This window comes from Plectropomus leopardus, chromosome 21 (genome assembly GCF_008729295.1).
Source record: "Plectropomus leopardus isolate mb chromosome 21, YSFRI_Pleo_2.0, whole genome shotgun sequence".
Classification (NCBI taxonomy): domain Eukaryota; kingdom Metazoa; phylum Chordata; class Actinopteri; order Perciformes; family Serranidae; genus Plectropomus; species Plectropomus leopardus.
Window position 1 is genome coordinate 22,093,254 of NC_056483.1, and position 19,544 is coordinate 22,112,797.

At 40.8% G+C, this 19,544-nt stretch overlaps 1 protein-coding gene across 1 annotated transcript in view; it reads left to right on the forward strand.

The window, feature by feature from the left end:
- LOC121960427 (microtubule-associated protein 4) overlaps positions 1-19,544 on the forward strand; it is a 139,186-nt gene that overhangs the window by 61,216 nt on the left and 58,426 nt on the right. The window contains exons 4-7 of the mRNA XM_042510100.1: positions 1,017-1,130; positions 3,539-3,625; positions 6,953-7,141; positions 14,258-15,688. Of these exons, the coding sequence (XP_042366034.1) occupies positions 1,017-1,130; positions 3,539-3,625; positions 6,953-7,141; positions 14,258-15,688 (1,821 nt within the window). The remainder of the gene's footprint in view (positions 1-1,016; positions 1,131-3,538; positions 3,626-6,952; positions 7,142-14,257; positions 15,689-19,544) is intronic.

Genomic DNA, 19,544 nt, shown 5'->3' on the forward strand with positions numbered 1-19,544 from the left:
CAATTTAAAAAGAAATGACCCCGAAACTTGCAAGACATTAGTAAAAAGTACAGGAGAATTTCGTGGAAATTAGCACACACAAAACTAGACAGAAAAGGAAAGAAATTACCTGGAAAAAAATGGCTTTAGCATTATTTTAAGTACCGGTATATATAATTATGATCATTGTAAAAATAGTATTCTGGACATTTTTCCCTAGCTTTTTAAAATCAATTTCCTAAATGCATTAATTTCCTTCAATTTGTGGGACATTTCTTGTCAAATTGCTCACTGCCTTTTTCCCCCCATGTTTTTGCAACCAAATCACTCAAGGTTCAAGGGTTTAAATACTTGTGAAAGGTCTCTAATCGCAGCACAAGAAAAGTGATGCCAATCCAAGTTTCAAAGGATTAAATCTGCCAGTCGGGGTTCTGGCCTCTGCGGTCCAGTCAAGACCCTTTGGTTGTAGACTGGGACAAGAGTTGAAGGGTGCCTGCTGGAGTGGAGAGGGAGGGAGTGGGCTGTGGGAAGTCGAGGAGTGCGAGGGGAGGCGCTAGCTGGCGGGGCCTGGGACCTGAACCAGACAGACAGTGAAACGTCACGCCAAACCCAGACTCCCCGACTGTGATCGCAGTCTTGTGTTTGTGTGTCTGTGTCTGTGTCTCTCTGTGTGGCGATCGTGTGTGTGTGTGTGTGTCTGGGGGTTCACAGTGCTAGTAGCTCAGAGCCAGCTGAGGCTGCAGTAGAGACAGACAGAGACAGAGGCACTGAGCAGCACATAGCAAACATCACTGAATGTTGAAGTGTATGGGACTGGGAAATCTACTTTTGGGAGGAAATTTGGCAGGTGAGATAGAGTCCATTGTGTAGAAATGTTTTTTAAATGCCTACGAGTGAGTCATTTCGGGATGTGTGTGGATTCGTGTTCAGCCGAGTGCGTTTTCAGTCGCCTAGTGTCATTAAATTAGAGTTGTAGAGTAGAGCGTCATCAGCGAGGAGGGGGAACTGATGTTCGCTGATCCATGTTGTCACTGCAGGTTGTAAGCTGACCGCTGGGGGACAGACATCAGTGTTGCGCCCAGAGCCGCAGGGAGAGGTGCGGCAACGCTCACTCGACCAGCAGCAGGCCTTGGCTACAGACTTCTTATCAGGTACGAAGGGCGAGAACACAAGTTCAACGTAACAACTCCAACTGAAATGAAGAAAATTAAAAAAAAGGTTTGAAAGAACGATTTCTTCCATGATAGTTTAGCAATAGTTTTTTTGTGTCCCTCATGGTGTTTTAATGTCTAATGTTGAGAATAGAAACGCGGAATGATACATTTGCAGTCAGAATAAATGGTTAATCATGAAGCATATTGCATCGTGAAAACAGCTGCATTTTATCCAGTGACATTTTCAATGATTCTTCCGAATCCAGATTAAGGGCCGTATTTAGACAATCTATAGCGCATGGTCTAAAGTGCAAATGCGTTTAGGGCGTGCCAAAGTCCATTTTGCTAGTTCAACAATGGCTAATTTGGGCGTTGTATTTGTACTCTGAGTTAGTCATGGGTGTGTTTTGGGCGGGACATGAATGACTCAATCTGTGCGTCAGCTCCCATTCCCTTTAAAAGCCAGGTGCGCCAGGAATTGGCAGATTGCAATTTAAATGACGGATTTGACAAATTACAGATGTGAGAAGTGTTCTGCTGAAGAAACCAATCTGCTTGTGCGCGAGCAGATAATTTGCGGAAGCAGCAGATATCCACAAAAGCAGCAGAGGTACAGCAGGCATGAGAGGACGTGGCGGTGCAGGTTTAATCTTTTTATTTTTGGAACCTCCAAAACGGCCTTACAATGCAGATAAGTGTATAGTGATGTGAGTAGGGGTAAACAAAGCTCGCCGCCCAGCGTAAAAATCAAGCAAAAACGGGAGGAGCCAGCTGATCTCTCAGTGCACGTGTTGCTGCTGGCATATTTGGGTTAACTGGCATCAGCACATACAGGTCAGCCTCACGTCTTCCCACGTCCTGTAATGTGCCCTCATTTATGTCCAAGAGACATGCAGGACGCATTATGTTGTGCAACACACAACATACCATAAAGAATGCTCCGACTTTGAGGGCCGTATTGTAATGTTCCACCTGACTTATCCAAACATCTGAGATGCATGCAGGCGCATCCTTCTAACTGAAAATCCGCAACCATAGCAGACAACAGACTGCGCCATTGACTTAAGGCCAGCTTTTATTTGGTCAATGGTACAATTTCTTTCTTGTGCCTCAAAATAGCAGTTCGCAAATGGTACGTCTGACCACACCTCACTTTAAGACCAGCACGCCCAGAGCAAGTAGTTATTTAAAAGACGTGGGCACCAGGCTTGAAAACAACTGCGCCGTCCTGACACTAGCAATAACACTTGCGTCGCGCCGCCTTGCGCCGAGCATAAGATAGAGAAGTCTTTCCATTTGTTGCATTGGGGCACAAGTTTCTTCTTTGAGGTGCACCCCAAAATTTTGCACACACCTTTTCACGCTGCAGTAATTTTAGGTGTTTTTTGTCATATCGCATGTGCATTGGTAATTTCTTTACTTAAAGGACTGTAAACATTGAATAAGTTGGACCAGGGTTTTGCATCTTAATAGGGACACGGAAGACAGGTGGCGGAGCTGTCACCTCTCCACCAGTGATGTCGGGCGTAGGCTGGGCCTTCAGGGTCTCAAGATCAAAATTATGATACATTTTTCATTTTATAACAATACACTTTATTGGTCAATATATTAACGAAAGCAAGGGATTCATCTGTTGCTGTCAGTAGCTCTCAAAACACTAATGTAGATATAAAACTAAAGGATGAGAAAATGCAGGTTTCCATTACAGATTTGTGCAAAACTTAAGCCATATTTTCGAAATGTCGATAAAGCACAACTGCAAGATGACTGCATTTCCACAGAGTGGTGTTCTGTGACTTCCCCTCTGGCGATAACATCCCAAGAAGCTTGGTGATTGTTGTTCAAATCATTAGCTGGTTTATTTCTATTGCAGCCACTGCACTAGCCGCCATTATTTCCAATCCAAGGCCATGTAGGCGTGTTATGGAGCAATAATGGAAAGGCAAGCCCTGTATATGTGTTAATGGACCTACCTAAGCAAAGAAAAGTAGAGGAAAATATAGCTATTATATACAGGCAAGAGGTATGTATCTATAAACACAAACAGCATACCAACTTTTGTGATTAGTATGTATGTCTATACATTATGTGCATTGCTTTTATGTGGGCAAAACCAGTTTCTCCTTTCAGTTCAGTGCTGTGCTCAGAAAAAAAATATTGTGCTTATGTATAAATTAAGTTTGATGTCCACACCTTCTTTTTGCTTCCTTATTTTATGGTGTGCCTCTTCACCCACTGTAAATTATTAATGCCCTCATCCCTTTTTTCTCCTTTTACTACTTCATCCATCTTTACCTCTCTCTTGACTATTTCTTCTTACCCACTTTTCTCTTTCTCTGTCCCTGCTGCCCTTCTATTTCCTGTTAATTCATGACTCCCTCTCTTCTTTCCCTCCCTCCCATCAGCCTCCATGGCAGGTTATTCAGATCCTCTGGGCTCTCAGACCAGCCCTGCCCAAATGATGGATACTGGCCGGATGGAAGCTTTTTCAGGTATACGGCCACACAGCAACACTGCATTAATACTGAGGCTGGTACTTCTACTGTGATAACAGCACCATTACTAATAATACGAGCATAATTTCAGTCATAGTGGACAGCTGTTTCACAAACCTTTAAATGGCAGTAGTCAAACAAACATCTTCATAAATACACACAAAAGTCAATATTTCGATTCCATTATTCCAAAAAAATATCGGCCATTATGATGAACCACTATTTTTCACCACTGAAGGTGAGTGATAGCATCATATTTTTATCATATGATCTTCTGTTGAAACACCTGTTGCCCACCAAATCCCTTTATTTACATATGAACTCATTGGACTTTGCCTCTATGATTTTTAAGCTTTGGACACATGTAAGGAGAACATACAGACAAAAGACAGTTTTGTTTCACACTGTACCAACGACATGTATTTAGAAAATATTTCTCTTTGTGGCAGTCTGATTTATAAGTTGAACTATTAGACACAAGGCACCAGTGCCATGGTTATGTTTGGCATCTGTTTTAGTTGAGTCTTTATTGTATCATTTTCATCACTTTCTAGACATTTTATTACTGTTAATTCTAGTCTGTGGTTATAGTGTACAGGTAGGTAAAGGTCCAGTGTGTAACAAAAAAAAACAAAAAAAATGTTGTGTTTTTGTTACCTTAGAATGAGTCGTTTATCAAAATACAGAGCAGGTCCTCTTTCATGGAATCTGCTTTATTATTTCTACAGTAGCCCAGAATGGACAAATCAAATCCTACATACTAGACCTTTACATCTGTGACTTAATAAGAAGATGTGGTTGTCAATCCAAAAATAAATACAGCCAGACCCTCACTGTTTTTCTAGCTTACTTCACAAAACTTAAATTCCTGCACATGCTCTTCTTGTAAACTCAAATACTGCTCTCTATCTGGATTTAGCTTGAGATGAGCTGCTTTAAACTTATTTATTCATGTAGTTTTAAGTCTACATTAATCATGAACTCATTCAAACTGATCAGCACATATAAATTAATCACCAAAGATCCTCCTGTTCCATAATTCTTGGTTATGTAACATTAACATAAGCACAACATAAGCTTCTCTCTTTATAAATAGTGCTCCTGGACTGCATTTGTGGTTTGTTACACACATTTTGTCACCTTCTTTGCATTGTGTAGCCATCAGTGGACCTGCAGATAACCTGCATAAACAGATTTTTAAATTTCTTTTTTATTGTACATACCTAGCATACAAACATGCCTAGCATAAATAAATAAAGCAACCCAGCTGTGTCAGCAGCTTGACCTTCAGTGTAGCTGTAGTTGGCGGTTAGCATCTCTTCAGCCTCTATATGGATAAAAATATATCTTCCCTGTGGATTGTGAAGAAAAGAGGTAGCTATTTAAGAAATACACAGTTTTACCTTCAGTCATCAAGGAACATTACTGAAAACATGATGATAATTCACTTCACTCATTAGATTTCCGCAATAAAAAAATGTCACTTGTGTCCAACAACAGGCTTCAATCTGTGGTGGTAAAAATCCACCACGATAAATGACTTGTGGTGAGGCGAAGCTTGTTAGCTGCATGCAGAGTTGTAGCTGTCACTAGCTTGGTGTCTGCTGGTACTTCTCACAGTGACACACACACACACACACACACACACACACACACACACACACACACACACACACACACACACACACACACACACACACACTCAACACACTGTATGAGCTATGAGGCTGAGTTATGCCTTTCACCATGCCAACCTCTGCATACCCAGCTCACAGCTCTCACTGTAGCTTTAATGAGACCTGTCGTCTCTGAATTACTGCTCCAGGCTTGAACACGCGCTTATATCTTCTCTCTCTCTCTCTCTCTCTCTCTCTCTCTCTCTCTCTCTCTCTCTCTCTCTCTCTCCTCTATTCTCTCTATCTCCTGACACTTTCATGAATTCCCACAAAATAACTAATAATAATAATAATAATTAATTTCCATCAATTCATCACTGCTAGTCCTCACACACATACTGTACTTGATTGCACACAGACGGACAATTCTCAAAAAATAGATTGCAGCCGTTGACAGCACCAAGAATCACGCATCACTTCAGGTCTAATTCACAAAAGATATTGTGCTATTCAAGCGGCAAAGTATAAATATTGCCTTTGCGCCAAAGAAAACAGTGTGCTATAGGTCCTGACCAACAAGGTGTAGAGGAATTCCTCAAAACTTCAGGCAAGGAATTTTACCCTGATAGAGAGAAACCATGTTTGGGATCTAATATCTCAGTCTGTCAGTGTTCTTCAGTTACCACCCACTCCCTGTAGATGCTATTATTTCACTGTAGCTGCACTCGGCACTGATTTTTGTGAATTAGACTGCTTTTGCATGAGGTTAATTTGCATAGAAAGTAGACAGTTTTGTGCCAAATATATGCACATTACCTAATTTTGTTACATGGAAATAGCACAACTGTACACATTTATGTAACTCACCCATTCCCATTTTATTAAGGCTTAAAGTTAAATGTAATTAAGAGCGGGTCACTTGAGTGACAGGTCTGTGCCAGTAGTGTCCATAACTTCTCAGTCAGATCCACCCCTTACTCCACCACAGAAACCTCCCAAATGTGGCTCCCTTTGGCTCCAAAAAAAAAAACAAAGTGGCAATGGCCAAATAGCTGAACTCAAAGCTTCAAAACACCAGTCCACAAACCAACGTGTGACGTCACGGTAGCTACGGCCATTATTTTATACAGTCAGTGTGGCACCCCAAAGGGAAAAACCATACCAGAATTTCAGGATTGTATCATGTTGTTGTAGTATACAGGTTTATTTAGCGCCTTTCCTGACAAGCTAGGTCACATGGATGAATGCCTTTGTTGTCTACTTTCACAAAATACCAATATCTTCATTCTAGCGTAAAAAGTGAGCATCCCGCAGCCTCTGAGACACAACAGTGTCAGTCAGCAATTGTATGAAGAGGGCCATGAGAAGGAGGTGGTGTCTTTGTGTCTAATTTGTGCAGGTTCAGTAGGTTTATGCTGCTGTGTTTTTTCATCTCGTACCTTGCCCTTTTTGGCTCTCTCTCTCCTATTTTTTGGCTTTGTTCCCTCCCTCTTTTTTCTCTTGTTTGATTTGTTCACGCTCTGATAGAGAATATCCTTGTCCACCTTCTTAGTGTTTAAAACCTACTGCAGCTGAGCACTGTGCTGTTGTAGTCGCTAGAAATAAGATACGTTCCCAATATTAAATTATGTCATCGAGCATTGAGCAGTCCTTTGAAAATCCCAAACACTGACGTAATAACACCTGTTTGTGTGCCTTTGCTTGTCAGGTTTCTCCCAGCCTGGTGGGATGGGGGTAAAAGTGGAGGTGGGGGCTGCACCCCTCTCAGCAGAGAGGATTCCAAGCATAGCTGAACCGCAGCATCCCACACCTCCAGCAGGTTCAGAAGCCCCTAAAGAGCACAGCCCAATGCTGCCTGAACCCCAGACTCCTCGCAGCCCTCTGGACCTGTCAGCAGGTAAATAAAAACACTCACATGCCAAAGAGTTAACTGCTGGACCTCTGTGGTTGCTGACAGACACTGCTGATTATTATTTAACCTTTTAAAACCTAAGCAAATTGGTTAGTTTTTTTTTTTTTAATAATGAGGAGAGAAGGTAATGGGCAACTTAACAAGACATGGCCCAAGAATTTAATATATAATATAAATTAGTAAAAAAAAAAAAAAAAAAAAAGAAAAGAAAGAAAAAATTACAAGAAAATAACCTGCAGAAAACAAACACAAAAATGACCTCCCAAAATGTATTTATTTGGTTTATTTTATTTTTTCTGTACATAAATTTTATATTTATTTATATTTTTTATTAATTAATTAATATTAATAATTAATTAATATATTGATTTTATTAATTATAGTTTTCTGGACATTTTCCCCTTTTTTGGATGTTTTTCTAAAAATCTTCCCATGCTTTTAAAAAAAAATTCAAGATTTTCTTGTCACCTCTTGATCATTTTTTGCAATTTGCAGGACATTTCTTGCTTAGTTGGTCAATGCCTTTTTTCTGTTTTCAAAAGAGTCAAAAGTCAAACCAATTTGCTTTGGCTTCAAAGGCGTCTGAATGCAGCAAAAGAAAACCAGTGTCGATCCAGGTTTCAAAGGGTAAACCACTGTAATATGACCTATTTTTAGAATTGATTGCACTTTGCAGTTTTTGAATTATGAGAAGCTTTATTTTTTGTTCAGCCGCTGCAGGGACAACTTAAAGTGGTGACTGTATAGTGTAATATATCATGTTTGTTAGTGTGTCTTGTACTGCACCGTCTCATTTGTTCCACAGAGGGGTGCAGTGTTCAGAGCAGCTGTCTGTCTTTGCTTTTCTATAGCTTCCTCCTCATGCACACTCCAGCTCCAATAGGATTTAGTCATCCAGCTCAAGGTCAATGTGCCCTGATGCTAACATATACAATATATATATGTCATCATGCCAGGGCCTCCAGTCATATACTGTATGTGTTTAGTCAGTCTGTGTGTGTGTGTGTGTGTGTGTGTGTGTGTGTGTGTATATATATATATCCTACAGAGAGGAGCTGTCTGTGTCTCTCACTGTCCACTCTTGACCCCCCCACCCCCCCCCCCCCACCCCGACCCCCATAGGGCTGCTCTCTAGTTCAATGCACATGTGATCCTTGAGAGCATAGAGCGGTGGTTGTCACCGTTCTGTGGCTTGTGTCAGCTAGTAGAGCCCTACTAACATCCCATGTGGGCAGTGGAACGATGCACAGAGCATCACAGCAGCTGAGCCCCCATGGTGCACTGCTACACAGCAGGTGGCTGAACCCCCTGTGTTGCTGTACTAAATAAGAGCAGTGGGAGAAATATCAAAGTGGTTCCGCTTCTCTGAGGTGTCTACACAGACATTAGAGTTTGCTCATCACAGAATAATCATAAAATATGCAAAGATAGCTCAAGTAATAATAATAATAATAATCATACTAATAATCTTTCTTTGTATAGCACTTTTCAAGTTTAAGCTTAAAGTGCTTCCCAGATAAAAAGGTTTAGAGAATAAAATAAAGTGTCAGAAATCCATGTAGCCCTTTCCCTGCCCTCTTATGATATAGCCAATATTAAGAACATCACAAAAGTTCAAGCACAAATAATAAAAGTAATAAAAGTAGAGAGCCCTTTCCTCTTCATAGACCATGAAACTCAAGATTTATTGGTGTAAGGAAATTAATGTTGTTTTCAAATAGCAAGTAGGTACTCATGAGTAGGAATCATTGATTAAAGTGAACCAATTTTTTAAAAAAAATTGTCACATGGACTATCATTTTCACTCAGATAAAAGCTGGTTTTGAAATAATGACCATTTCTTGACTAATAGTTGCAGGAACAAATTAGGGCAGGTCACTAATGAAACATTTAAAAGGGATGAGGTTCCCTCAAACTGTGATGGAGCTTTTATGCTAACCAGCTATACTGGCATGTGTTATTATGACACATTTTTTTCAAATTTCAAAAGCAGACCACATTAGCAACCAGTGCCTATGGCATCATGGCACTAAATAAAACTTGTATCACATCATTAATAAGCAATTTGACAATGTAATTAATATAATATTATGTGTATAAATGGCCTGACGCATGCAATTTACTGCCAAGCTCAGGTTGGTGTCAGAAACATGAAGGATATCAAACTGGATTTGAAGCTGATTAAAGAGGCGTTCTCACTGGCTGCAGGTCATTCAGCTCTTCCCCTTTGAGCTGTTATTTTGAGGGACACTGTGTTTCTTTCTATCGTTCCATTATTCCTTTTGCTCGCCTTGAAAGTTCTGCAATAGACAAGGAACAGCTGATATATAAAGATAAAATGAGGAATTATCTTCATAATTCTCTTTTTCTTAACTCAAAAAACAAAGGGAGCAGCTGGTCTGAGTAGAAATTGCCAGGTCTTAAAGTTTCTGGTAAATGTCCACCACCAATTAAAACCTACTGGCTGTTGGCTATATTGTGTATTTTCTGTAACATAATATAAAATGTGTGTTTTTGTTTAAAATGTAACTATACAAGTGCAGAAATATAGCAAATAAGTGGTTAAATCTAGTCTAATTTCAAGCGAACAGCTGATAGCTGCATGGTTTGTTTGTGCATATTGAATGGATTCAGTGTGGACAGAGAGCTGATGCTTTGTGATAGTCAGATGCTAGTTTGCTGTTGGGACAGTGTCATTATGTCCCAATCGGAGGCAGCTGCTGAGTTAAGCAGGACACCTGGTAAAACTTGGTGGATCGCTCTGGTTAGGTGTTTAGCCTACACCAGCTCAACCCTCTTTCAGGCATATTCACTATAAGGTTAATTTCCATCTAAACCACAACTATCATGTCATGTTCACCAGTCTGTTGCTCCGAGTTTATCATTTTAACAATGATAATTTGCAGTTTTGTTATATTGCTGTCAATGGAACACAATTTACTTCTGCTTTTTTAAGGAGGTTTGGTCTATTGAGATGCAGAAAGACTTACTTTTTTTCTAATACGGTTTCTTTTATCTTAACTCAGAGCCTGCTAATCCGCCAGTACATGTTACCATCCTGTAACCAGAGCTCTTACCAGATTTACTAATATAATTAATGACAAAGATATTATATGCTTTAACAGAAAAACAATGAGAGGATGGATACTTCTGGTGGGTGAGACGGCTGTGTTGTTGTCAGTTGATCATAAATTCAGATTTATAAATATTAGCTCTCAACAGTCTTAAATAGGAAGTTGTGAGGTATTGATTGCCACAAACATTTTATCTAATTTCATTTATCCGTCTTTTGATTTCTTGATTACTTAATAAGTCAAGCTCTTCTGTGTGGAAAAAACACATTTCCAAAACATTAAACCTACCACTGAACCTAATACTGTTTTTTCACTATGTACTTGATCTTCACTGTTTGCAAAATGTAGATTAACCTAACTCAATCTCATAACCATAATTCTACATAAAACCTGCCTCTGCACTGGACTACAAATATACTGCTTACCTCTAAACTTCAGTGATTAGATAAGAAAAAAATGCATAGTCCAAAAAATGTATCAGTCTTTAAATTTGTTAGAAATTATCTTAAAAGCGTCTTTAAAAGCATTAAATTTAAGTGTCTGACACCTGTTAGACACCCTGGAACTGGACTCTGTTTTGTTTGATTCCCCCTGCTGATAAAATACAAAGTAATAAAGACCAAAAACACCAGGAATGTTTGAATCTCTCCAGCTGAGCTGTGTCTCAGTTTATCTGCAGCCAGCAGAGCTCAGCCTGACTCACTCTGCAGCAGACAGAGGTGACTCATTCACTAACTCTTCAATCAATGTGTAACAGGTGGTGGGGGCACAGAAAATACAGACTGCTGCTGCTTGTTAACCCCTCACTGCCACCCTGAAATTGATCCCCCCCGCCCCCTGTAGTCAGCTCGGGACTGTGTGTTTATGTGTGTGTGTGTGTGTGTTAGTGTGTTTGCTTGTTGTTTGTTTTTGTGTATATAATGTCTATACTGGTACATATGTCAGCAAGGAGGTAACACATGCTGACTCAACAATGCAGCAACCACAGACTCCTCTTTCCCTATTCCAAGATGTAGAGTGCAGACCTGTGAAAACCTGAAGGGGGTCTATCATGAGTCTGCATGGCACTCTGATGTCTAGCAGAACATAAACCAGATTTATTTAACTGCCCACATTATGAAACCTTTACTGACCCTAAGTTAACTCACAGTGTATTGCAATTTTCTCATTTTCTCAGGCAGTCACTGGTTTAGCTCTCCATAAACTCAAACATGCACTGTGGAGTTTTCTTAGTATGAGACAAAAGTCATGTTAACATTCATATTCATCAAAATGCAATATAAATGCTTTCTTGAGGTTGTAACTGATCTCTTGCATTTCCTCCCCGATAAAATATTTCTTAAGCTTTCCTTGATATTTTAAATCCTTAATTATTTACGTACGTTTCCTGTCGAACACTCTTCTTCACTGGCTTTGTTGTTGTATTCATGTGACGTACTGATTATTTATTTTATATATCTACATAAAGATTGTCAGCAATAATGCATTAATTGTGGTGCGATTAAGCTCAGTGCATGACGTGTTAATTTTTTTTATTGGCGTTAATCGCAGGCTGACATTTCCATCTTTGAGAGGCTGTACCAGACTGTGTTTCAAAGTTACAGCTTTTCATATGACACCAGGAGGAGATACAGAGGTTTAGGTCTTAGTATTCTGATACAAGCACTCTGGTCTCGGTGTTGTTGTCACAGGTCAAGTTAATTTATGGCTCATTTGGGGGCCTTAAAGTTGCACAACAGTCTTATATGTAGTGCAGGAGTTTTCCTGGTGTATGATATAACATTGCTTTTAATTAGGATTTAGATTTGGTTATCATTGACCGGTTTACAAATTTGGTCAGTGTGTTTATATGTAGAATATTTATTAATGGCATTCTTCGGAATTTATTGAATTTGTATTTTAAATTCATTAAAGGAAAAATGTTTTTTAGACACTTTATTTTGATTTGATTTTGGTTTAAAAATTAAATTAATTTTTACTCACTATTTAACAACCGCTAACTTGAAACAAACAAGCCAACAAGTACAAGCCCTAGCTTTCCTTCAATTTGTTAAAGCATCTGATCAAATTGTCATATAAAAAACAGGAGGATGTTTGCCACACTGCGCATTGCCCTTTTGCATCTTTTAACTACCTCTGAAACCATACAGTAACTGTAGTATATGCACATACAATAACAGGATACAGCTGTTCTTTGACACTGCCCCAGCCTAATGAGGTTGCACAACTCAACATTTAAGTGATTCTGGTCCATTTGGCTGATGTCTTTTTCTGACTCTCCCAATTACTGCACATACAGTATGAAGAGCAGAGTTCCGTGGGAGGTTTGTTAATATGAAATATGACCCTCTAGAGAGTAACTGTACTGTATGGCACTTGACAGCTGCTCCACTTTAGCTCTTTTTCTCTATATATGAGTATGCGTATAACTGAAAACTGGAAACAAACTGGGCCAAAGTAGCAGAGCAACCCTCAGTGGGCAATTTCCCCTCTACCCTTGTTACCTCCCGTCTGCCTGAGCTTTATCAGACAGTATCCCCAAACCAGGCTGTTTTAGTTATAGCATGGCTGCCTGTAATTGACCTCCTTTCTATGGGACCATTAAGCAGTCTTTTTGTTTTTTGTGTCTGTCTCTGTGCCCATGTCAGTGTATGATGTAACATAAATGCATAATCACACATACACACACCTGGATATTGTGCTGTTTTGATTTTAAATACCTCTTTTGCTGCCCACTAGTTTTAGCACGAGCATGCACTGTACCAGAGCCAGAGGCTGCAGTGACTCAGCCACTGAAAAGTACCATTTCTCTTTATCATTTTTTTCAGTGCTATGTGCATTGTTTTTCTGTGTATATGTGTGTTCTCATTTCTCCAAGCATTCATTCACTCAGCATCGACACAAATGGAATTTTAAGACTTGTAATCCAGCTCAGGGTGGACATCTATTTGGGTATATTTTATCAAAACACACATATTTGCTTGTTTGACTGAAGGGTGACAGATTATGAATGAAGAAAAAAGCACTCCTACAGCTCATATTGACAAAAAGTATAGTGATTATGGCTCAGCTCTCTGGAACAAAATGCACTGCTTTTGGATTGAATTCCTCCAGATGCTTGTTTGCTGTGTCTGATCGTTTTGGCATCTTCTCAGCCCCCCCACCATCTTGGCGAATGAAAAATATATGTAATAGTTAATGCACTTTAAAACTATTTTGACAATCTTTTGCAGTAAATATATTTACACTTTAAGTGTTATGATATACTTTGTTATACTGTTTTTGCCTTTTTGTCTCATACATTTTGAAGCTTTTCAGATAAACCCCTTTCACACATGCACCGTGAACCTGAAATTACCTAGGCTTTTCCTGGGGGAGCTGTATGTGACAACGCAAATGTCTGAATCTTTTGGGCTGGACATTAAACTTTATATTGCCAGCTCCCTAGTACAAATTCCAGGTAATGTCCAATTTAGCCCATTTGCGAATAGAGCAAGTCATTGTCCAGAGTAGGCATGTTGTTGATGTTTTTCCATTGTGTGGCTCACATGAAATTGAAAGAAATCAAACGTCTAAGGGTGAAGAAGAAGCGTCATTTACACAAAGATGGAAATGAAAATGTCGAATTAGAAAGATAACATTAGGAAATTTATGTTGGCAAGGGCTGAAGCTAAATCCCAAAATCCCAATTAATCCCAAGAACAACCAAATTACAAACCAACTACTTGACCGTGATGCAATCTGCATCATGTCCTGCCTCATGCAGACTCTACCAAGGCATTACCTTTGCCAAAACCATATCAATGGAAAATTTCTAATAGGTGAGAATGCATCTGACAATCTCCTGTTGTGTGCTACATGTGTGAAAGGGAGACTCCAGACAATGTCCAGTCCTGATTCTCTGGACCTTGTCTGGAGTTCATATGAGAAAAAGGCTTTGAGTTCTGTTTGAGTTAGACTAAGGGAACCATTTCATACATACCCATCTCCCCCAACTTTAAACTCTCCCCTCTTCACCCACAACAAGGTGCTTTAGGCGAGTGCTGGCCAGCGGAGGCTGGCATCCTATCGGCAGACCTCCCTTTCACCCCCAGTGTCTCCACCATGATCAGTCGCCATGCCGGCCATCTTGCAGTCAGCCCTGACGACCCACCTGACAGTTGGCCTGTCCGAGAGAGCCCTGCCTATGCTGGAGGCGACGAAAGAGAGGGAGAAGGTTCAGACCGAAAACAGAAGAAGAAGAAGAAAAGGCGACAGAAAGATGAGGGAGCATACGAACATCACGAGAGCAGGGGTCAGCCTGAGGTGCAAACACAGGGAGAAAACTCTCCCTCAACAGAGGAGTTCTACCACAGGATTGGCCCAAGGCGGGATAGAGGGGATGGTGCCTGGGAGGAGCAGCTTGGGAAAAGCGGAGGTCGGGGGAAGAAGGGTAAGAGCAGGAAGAAGCTTCCAGAGGAGTGGGGAGTGACGGCAGAACCGTTTGTCCCTTTGGCAGCAGCGACCTCTCAAATCACAGAGGAGCATATGATGGATCTGGGCAGTTCTGCTCAGGCAAATTTGGAGGCATCTTTCGTAGACATGGACACCAGCCACAGCCCCTGGAAACAGGAGGTCTTCCCAGAGGAAGGCCTGGTCCCTGCACCGCTGTCTCAGGACCTATTCTCCCCAGCAGCTGCTCCCATCATCCCACTGGTCCTGAACAGCGAGCTGAAAGCCACAGCACCTCCGTTCACTATGCCCTCCACCACCAACAGTGCGACCTTCCCCATGGCTTCTCGCCCTGATGATCCATTTGACCTCCTGATGGATACTGAAAATGCAAGCTTAGGCAACAGCAGCCAGGCATATTCACCAGGTGACATGGTGGACAGCGGGATGTTTGACAACACTAGCTCTCTCCTAGAGTCTCATGTACAAGTCATGCCTGAGGGAGACACCTCTGCTTTCAGCCCCGCCTCCCAGCCAAGCCCAGGCTTTTCCCAAAAAGGCGAGGTGTTAGCCTCAGCTCCACCTCTCTCACCTTCAGATGCTTCATGGCTCCTTAACGACTCCAACATGACCAGCAATAGCGAGCTTTTTGACTTCAGTGATGTGAGCACCTCAGGTCATCCTTTAAACTTGGGGCTGGCCTTCGACACTCCTAGTCCAGCCCCCCTCCGCTCCCCTAAAACCACAGCGCAGGAATTCCAACCCAAAGAGCACAAAGATGCCAAATCAGTGCAGAAACAATCCAAGAAGTCTCGTTCTTCATCTTCCTCCTCTTCTGTCAAGAGTCCCACCTCCCCAGGAGCAAAGAATTTCCCTCCACAAGCATCCCCAGTCATCAGCCCTTCATCCCCTCCATCGATCACCCCAGGATCTGGTCTTAACCCTACAGCTAAGCCCTTCTTTCCCAGCTTTGCTGATCCCATGGAAGAACCAGCCGGGATCCCTCCGGTTGCCCCCACCATCGAAGGTTGGTTGTAGTCAGCTCTGGACTAAATAGAAGTTAGTCATAGACTAACTAAAACATAAAAATGGGTGGTTTGTTGTTATGCATGGTGTTTCCATCCAGCTTTCAGATTTTTGAAACTGATTTCAAATGCTTTTTGGGCAGGATTGATTGCTTGTGTGTCATACTCATAAGGGGTTATGTGGATAGTGACACCAATGCATGGACAAATTTGTCTCAAAACTTGGCCGGGGCTTTTTAGCTTGTCCAATTTGGAATGTTTGTAAGTGACTAACGCATGGGCTCAATTGTTGACCATCGGAGGCTGTGGATTGGCTTGACTTTAATCTGTGGGTATCTTAATTCCAAATAATGCACTGCTGGGATGTTCTCATAATTAACAGAGTTGCTGTTGATGGGTGTGCTACTACTAACCAATCACAACATCTTTCTCCTTAGCAACACCACTAGACATCTTCACCAAATCAAAACCAGCCTTGTCTTTCTCTCTTTTGTCCAGGTGTATGTATTAACACTGTAATCATGCTCTGTTTCCTCTGCACCCAGGGGTGAACTGTCACTCTGTCTTCTCTCTCGTGTGTCCAATTAACTCTGTTTTCCTCACTAGCTGCCTGTTTCTTTACAACTTCTCCTAGAAAAGAATGTTGAAGGAAATACTTTGTTGGTGTCATGTTAACTCTTCCTCTGTTGTTATGCATTAGGAATTCAAATCCTGGTGTGTCTCTAGAGTATATGACCTTAAAAATAGTATCAAATGGTAATTGTTGTTTTTGTCGATTTTACCTTCCATGTTCTGTCATGATTGCTGCCTTGGCTTCTCCCCTCATCATAGGTGAGTCCTATTTTAATTCCTTCTGTGGCTTTGTTGTGTGTCTTTCTTGCATCATTATTAAAAGTAGTCTCTGTGATGACTACAGAATGACTGACAAAAGATGCAGACAGTTGAGTGTAAAATTCAGCAAAAAGCCAGCTGTTGCTGAAGTGAAATGAGGTGCTGACTCTGAGTAGATGCACTCAATTCAAGAGCTTTCTTCCCATTCTTAGCATCAAATCAGTCAATAAACCATTGAAGGCAATTGATTACAGGAAATGTGCTCTCTGCTACCTCTCAAGGCACAGCATAAGTCTGAAGACTGTCTTTTTGGTGATGTTAGGATTGCCTCTCTTTAATCTGAAGATAATGTTGACCTTTTGGCTTCGTTGAGGCATAGCCCGTAAAGTGCTTAAGAGTAGATTGCTCCTCCTCTGTTGGGATACTTGTGTTTGCTACCTTTACCTCTGGTCATGAGCTTTGGGTAATAGCAAAAGAATTAAATTAGGGATACATGTGGCTGAAAGTAGTATACTGTGCAGGGTGGCTGGAGGAAGGGTCTAGAGCAACAGAGGTATATTTCAACATGGATTCTGCTTTTTCATATTTATGTCTGTTTTTAATAAGCTAAGAGACAACTTGTGTAGAGTGTTTTAGCAAGAGCTTTGCAACAGGCTGCATCAATATAACGTTTTTGGGAAATTGTGCTCAGCCAATGTTGGTCCATTAAAAGTGTTTGTTTTTTGTCACTGATATTATTAGTGTCTGATAATATGAAAGAAAGGATCCCTACAGAGAAGGACCTTTCCATTAATAAGTTGGATGACTATTTGTTTTACAAGAAACAGCCCCACAGTCACTATTGCAAAGCCACCAGTATCAATTTAAATAATCATTCATTTTATCATCATGAAACACACTTCATTCAAAGAATAAAATAAAAATCTCAAAAGCCATTTTGGTTTGTCTTTCTACTGTACCAACAGTAACCAATGCCGATTTGGGTGAAATAAACCATTTATTCACCCAGTTAGATATGAAAATATCCTGGCTCTATACATACTAAAATGACTGTTCATTTTCCAATAGTGATTTTGGGGGCTGTTTCTGGTTAAAGAAAAAAATCCTAATTACTAACAAAAATGCCTATCTCTGTAAGGATCCTTTCAATAATGCTGTTAGACTAAGTGTCTGAGCCTGTCAGTGACAATAACAATCACATTTTTAGCCCCAAATATTTACATTGGAGTCTGTTTCGCTGCTGCAGGCTACAGTGCTCTCACTAAATAGTAGACCAATTTCAAAAATTGTTCCCATCAGTCACTTAGAAAAACAACAAACAAAGAAAAAACACATGGATAATAGGGCCCAGGTTTAAAAATACCAAAGATACCTATAAAGAGCTCAGACATCCAGAAGGAGCTTGGCTAAGAATTTGCATTAAAAAAAGGAGCTGGTTAAGGTGTTTATGTGCATAAGACAGGAGATTAAAAAGGATGTTTTGGCCACCTTGCTAGTTTTGGAGCAGTGTGACTCATTAAGAAGAGACTTCTGCAAACCATGAAATGAAAATGTTTGTGCTGCAGATACGCAATTAAAATGCAACAGGTTGACTCGTGTGTGTGTGTGTGTGTGTGTGTGTGTGTGTGTGTGTGTGTGTGTGTGTGTTAACTGATTTAAATCAGAGTTAAAAGACAGCTGTTGATTGGTGGCATGTCCAGCTCTTGTTTTAATGTAGAATTCATTTGTTGCAGTTTTGCTCATTGAGGAAAAGGGTTCAGCAAACTGGGAAATAATCATGTTTACAGCAGCAAGAGAAGGGAAGCTAAATATAGAACAGATTGACACTGTGTATGAGCGGGTGTGAATGTGACCTGTATATGCTTGTGGTATGTTGAGTGTGCATGTAGCCATTTGTGCTTGTGTGTGCTTGCAAGTGTGTATATATGAGTGTGTTTGTCATGTCGAGCTGAAGTGTTTTGCATGTGCTGCTGTGATTTATGGAGATACAGCGTTCCAGAAGATTCATTTCCTTGTCCTTCCCTTTAACACTCCTCTGCCTCTCGTTGGAGGCTGTAATGAGGGCTGAGCAAGCCTTCAGTCCTCCACAGGAACAGCACAAGTGTTGAACCTGGCTATTAAGCAGCTTTGATCAATGCTTTCCACAAGAGCGGAAGGGCTTGCATTAGTGTTTTTTGCCACTTCCGAGTCACACAGATAGAAATATATTGCAACTTTTGCGGATTAGACATGCTGTCAGTGCGTGTTTGTGTCCATGTTACATGTGAGCCATGACACCAGTACACGCCCTTCATCATATGTGACATACATGATGTGCACACTGTGCTTTGTATGTGTCTTTAGGTGTGTGTGTGTGTGTGCGCGCGCGCATGTGAAAAGAGCAAGTCAGAGTGCTGAGTGCAGCTGGCTCTGTCTTCCCTCTGTGTAATGAGGCCTTTTGTGAGTGTCCAGGGGTGGGTCTTTGTCACCAAGAGTGGTATTTAAGACTTGTACAAAAGATAAGAAGGCATGAGGAGCACAACAAAGCCAGACTTTGGAGGGTTACAGACAAGGGAGTACAGTACAGTGAAGAGGAGGGATTCAGACATATAGGGGGAAAAAACTGTTTAAATGGTAATAAACTGGAGTTAGAAACAAGAACAGCTTTCAGATACATTGGAGAGAAACAGAGGGGTGTACAAGAGGGATGCAGGGATAGAAAAATATTATTTATGTACCACAGGAGAAAAATAGGCAGAGGATAAAGGCGGAAGAGAGGATGCTGTGGAACACTTGGGGGGATTGATAAAGGAATATAAAGAGTTGAAAAGAATGCTGACAAGAAATATATAAGGATAATTTATAAAAATGAGATGGAGGACCCAAGATAGAAATGGAGAACGATGTAAACCAAGAGAGTATGATGTTTGAATATTGAGGAAAAAGATAGAGGAAGGTTTGGGGATGGGGCTGCGTATTGGTACTTGATACCTTAATGGCAGGAATACTCAGCGTCTTTTGCATTTCTGTAAGGAGGCCAGGGGCCAG